Below are 3,708 nucleotides of genomic sequence, written 5' to 3'. Positions count from 1 at the left end.
ATGCGCTATTACAACACGGCGAGAGCCAGCTGCCTAATAGCGGCCATGTTTGATTTCGTCACGCATTAACCATGCCTTACTTTACCTACCCTGAGCATCCTGCAATACATGAAAGAGAAGAAAATATCGAGGAATATAGATTAAATTAAATATATAATTAACAATCTGAATATAATATAAACAAACTATACATCACGCCCTGTTAGATTTTACGCTTACCATAGAACTGCGGTGAAAATACCGTTACATTTATCACGTGAAATTCATCAAATTGCATTTTTAAGTGCACACTTCCGAAATCATGCAGTATTAAAATCGAGATAAATTAACTATATATAATAGATGAACATTCAATCACATTTGCACGTATACTACGCATCAACATCCATTTACGCCGTACATGGATATCCAAAATATCATGATTTTTAACAATAATGGTTAGAGCAATGAGCAGATGATGAAAACATACTTCACAGCGACACCACTGTCATGACTCGTACATCCACACTCCTCCCCCACACCTACATGAAATGTCTGGTTTCTCCCTCCCCCCACACCTACATGAAATGTCCTGGTGTTTCCCTCCCCAACACCTACATGAAATGTCCTGGTGTTTACCTCCCCCCACACCTACATGAAATGTCTGGTTTCTCCCTCCCCCCACACCTACATGAAATATCTGGTTTCTCCCTCCCCCCACACCTACATGAAATGTCTGGTTTCTCCCTCCCCCCACCTACATGAAATGTCTGGTTTCTCCCTCCCCCCACCTACATGAAATGTCTGGTTTCTCCCTCCCCCTACCTACATGAAATGTCCTGGTGTTTCCCTCCCCCCACCTACATGAAATGTCCTGGTGTTTACCTCCCCCCACCTACATGAAATGTCCTGGTGTATGAAAGTAGCATGGCATAAAAATGGTAACAGCATAGTAAAAATAGCATCAAATAGCATAAACTGTAAGGGAATCGTCAAAAACTGACACATACAATGACTTCGTCAAGCTTGTCCCTACCTTTCGGCTATATGCTATGCTCCTCTTATAATAGTATATGATCGCCATCCCTGGAATGCAAAGCAGTGGCAAGATGGTGATCGTCCAGCCTAGAGGTTCTGCCCAGGCAGGGTAGAAACTTGAATCACCATTGTACTCCAGCGGGGAATGTTGTACCAGACTCATGATCCAGATAACCTGAAGATGTATGCCAGCCATATATACAGGAGTGTGCAAAGGTCTATGGCAGCATGTGAGTTATAGTGTGTGAAGCTCTAAGCCAGAATGTATGTAAGAGTGTGTGAAGGTGTATTCTAGTATGTACATAAGAATATGTAAATCTCTATTCTAGCATGTATGTAAGAGTGTGTGAAGATCTATGCCAGTTCATATGCAAGAGTGGCCACTGTGCGGCACTTTGTCACTTAGCAGTGTTTTTAGAATGCCCCATCACAATGACTAGACAGAACTGCCTGGCAATCATGCCACCCACAGATAGGATTACTTTGAGCATTCATGTCTCACCACAAAGAGATATATACTAACGCAAGAAGTGATGGATAGAATGGCAATCACTCAACAACCACGTGTATCGTGCTCCATACTTAGACTTAACATCTGAGTTGCACACGCGCACATGCGTGGCCGCAGCTACCGCCCGTAAACACCTACCATCAGGCTTTGCCTTTTGGCCCGTCTCCAGTGTCCACGGGGCTTTTTTTACGGCCCCGTCAAATTTTGAGATTTCATAGCTTTTATTACATAATTCATCAGTTTAACAAAAGCCCAGTCTAGAGAAAATCGGCCCCGTCGAGTAAATGACGGGGCCTTTTTTAGGCCCTGTGGTTTTCTCAGACGGCGAACCCTGCTTACCATGAGCAACAGCGGAGAGACGACAAGCCAGCAGACGATGAAGAACATGGGCGGCCCCTTCCCATCCATGATGGTTGTCACGACAACGCGCAACTTTTTATACCCTAAACATGAAAAAGATATACGTACGTTATATGAATTTACTAATATATTTATACATACATACACGCATGCACGCACGCACAAACACAAACACACACATACATATATAATTATCCCAGCACGTGTTATTGGGCTGGTGAAATCTACTACCCTAACAAAAGACAGACTCCCTGTTCCCACCCGCCGTTCCCCCCACCAGGTGGCGCCGGCGCACGACTCACCGAAGCCCCACGCGAGGACGAGCATCTCAGCGACAGCCAGCAGCAGCACAGCGTTCTCAGCGACAAAGACGTCGACAAACTGCACGATGTAGACGCCGGCCTGCCGAACAAGATAACGCCACCGCGTCAGAAACAAGTGAACGTAGTCGCGTCAGAAACAAGTGAACGTAGTTACGTCAGAAACAAGTGAACGTAGTCGCGTCAGAAACAAGTGAACGTAGTTACGTCAGAAACAAGTGAACGTAGTCGCATCAGAAACAAGTGAACATAGTCGCGTCACAAGAGCATGGGAACGGAACTGCATAGCAAATATGAGAACGACGACCTGTCTATAACAAAGAAGCGCAGTCGCATCGCAAAAGCAGAAAAAACTGCTCTTCGTACAAAATAAGACAATGGCTCCCTATCGGAAACAATGAAACATCGACGTGTCACAACAAGTGAACAGCACAGTGCTGTGCAGGAAAAACAAGTGCCATAGAGAAAGCTGAATGCCTACGACATTGCTTTTTGCGGGTACGTACGTTCGTCACAAACGGCATGCCGAATACATAGAGGGTAAAGCAGGTCAGCAAGACCAGAACCTCATGGTAGTGCAGAGTGTTATGCACCCACATCTGCAGGTGATCAGTAATGCCCTCTAGTAGCGTCTCCACTAAACCAAACTGTGAAAGAAAACAAGATAGCATGCACTAAGCATGAAGTACGGCATCATGTAAAATAGGCATTATTGTATGATATAAATATAATGCAAATATTATCTTTCTGTCAATGGAACAAAATATATCATTTACCCTCATATCTGTGTATACATATATATGCATGAGTACACAGATCCACACACACACACACACACACAGAGAGGCAAACAGATCTATGTGTGTATATTTATAATAATTTGCACTATCAAAGACAGTGCAAATTATTTACGTTTCGTTTTTGCAGTTGCATTAATGAAAGCCTATAGAAATGATATGATATATATGCACTGCCATCATGAAATCCTGATCAGCATATCACCAGAACCATCAATAACCTCTTCATTGATACAACATAGATACCCATGCACTATAAGCCGCACTCGCAAAATAATTACAACACAAAACCAGAAACGACACAGAAACACCCGGGATGCCGCCAACAACAAAAACACGTGTAAATAAATCGTTATCATGACGATACGATTACGGCATTGTGTTAATGTGTCCGAGCAAACACCGAGCAGAAAATATATACTCGTAGAGGCACCATAACCGTAAACGAATGAGTTTATTATGCCGGCTGCTAGCCAGTAGGAGTGCTCGTCGGCGTGCATGCCTCGTAGCATATATATACGCACACTCACAACGTACCACCCACGCAAGGCCATAACATGCCAACGCACACACACGCACACACCCAAACGAATGCACGCATAGACACACGTACACACCCAAGCAGTGCAAGCACACACAAACGAATGCACACACGCGCGCGCACGCACATACACACACACACACGCACGCGCGCACGCACGCA

General features: G+C 44.3%; 1 protein-coding gene across 1 annotated transcript in view; it reads right to left on the bottom strand.

The window, feature by feature from the left end:
* Positions 1-3,708, bottom strand: part of LOC106817141 (sodium- and chloride-dependent betaine transporter-like) — a 12,342-nt gene that overhangs the window by 1,156 nt on the left and 7,478 nt on the right. Inside the window, exons 9-12 of the mRNA XM_014821789.1 lie at positions 2,715-2,855; positions 2,191-2,290; positions 1,868-1,971; positions 1,016-1,192 (exon numbers count right to left, since the gene is read on the bottom strand). Coding sequence (XP_014677275.1) covers positions 1,016-1,192; positions 1,868-1,971; positions 2,191-2,290; positions 2,715-2,855 — 522 coding nt within the window. The remainder of the gene's footprint in view (positions 1-1,015; positions 1,193-1,867; positions 1,972-2,190; positions 2,291-2,714; positions 2,856-3,708) is intronic.

Source organism: Priapulus caudatus, unplaced genomic scaffold, assembly GCF_000485595.1.
Source record: "Priapulus caudatus unplaced genomic scaffold, Priapulus_caudatus-5.0.1 Scaffold1607, whole genome shotgun sequence".
Lineage (NCBI taxonomy): Eukaryota > Metazoa > Priapulida > Priapulimorpha > Priapulimorphida > Priapulidae > Priapulus > Priapulus caudatus.
The sequence above is the reverse complement of the archived record's forward strand: the minus strand, read 5'-3'. Positions and strand labels throughout refer to the sequence as shown.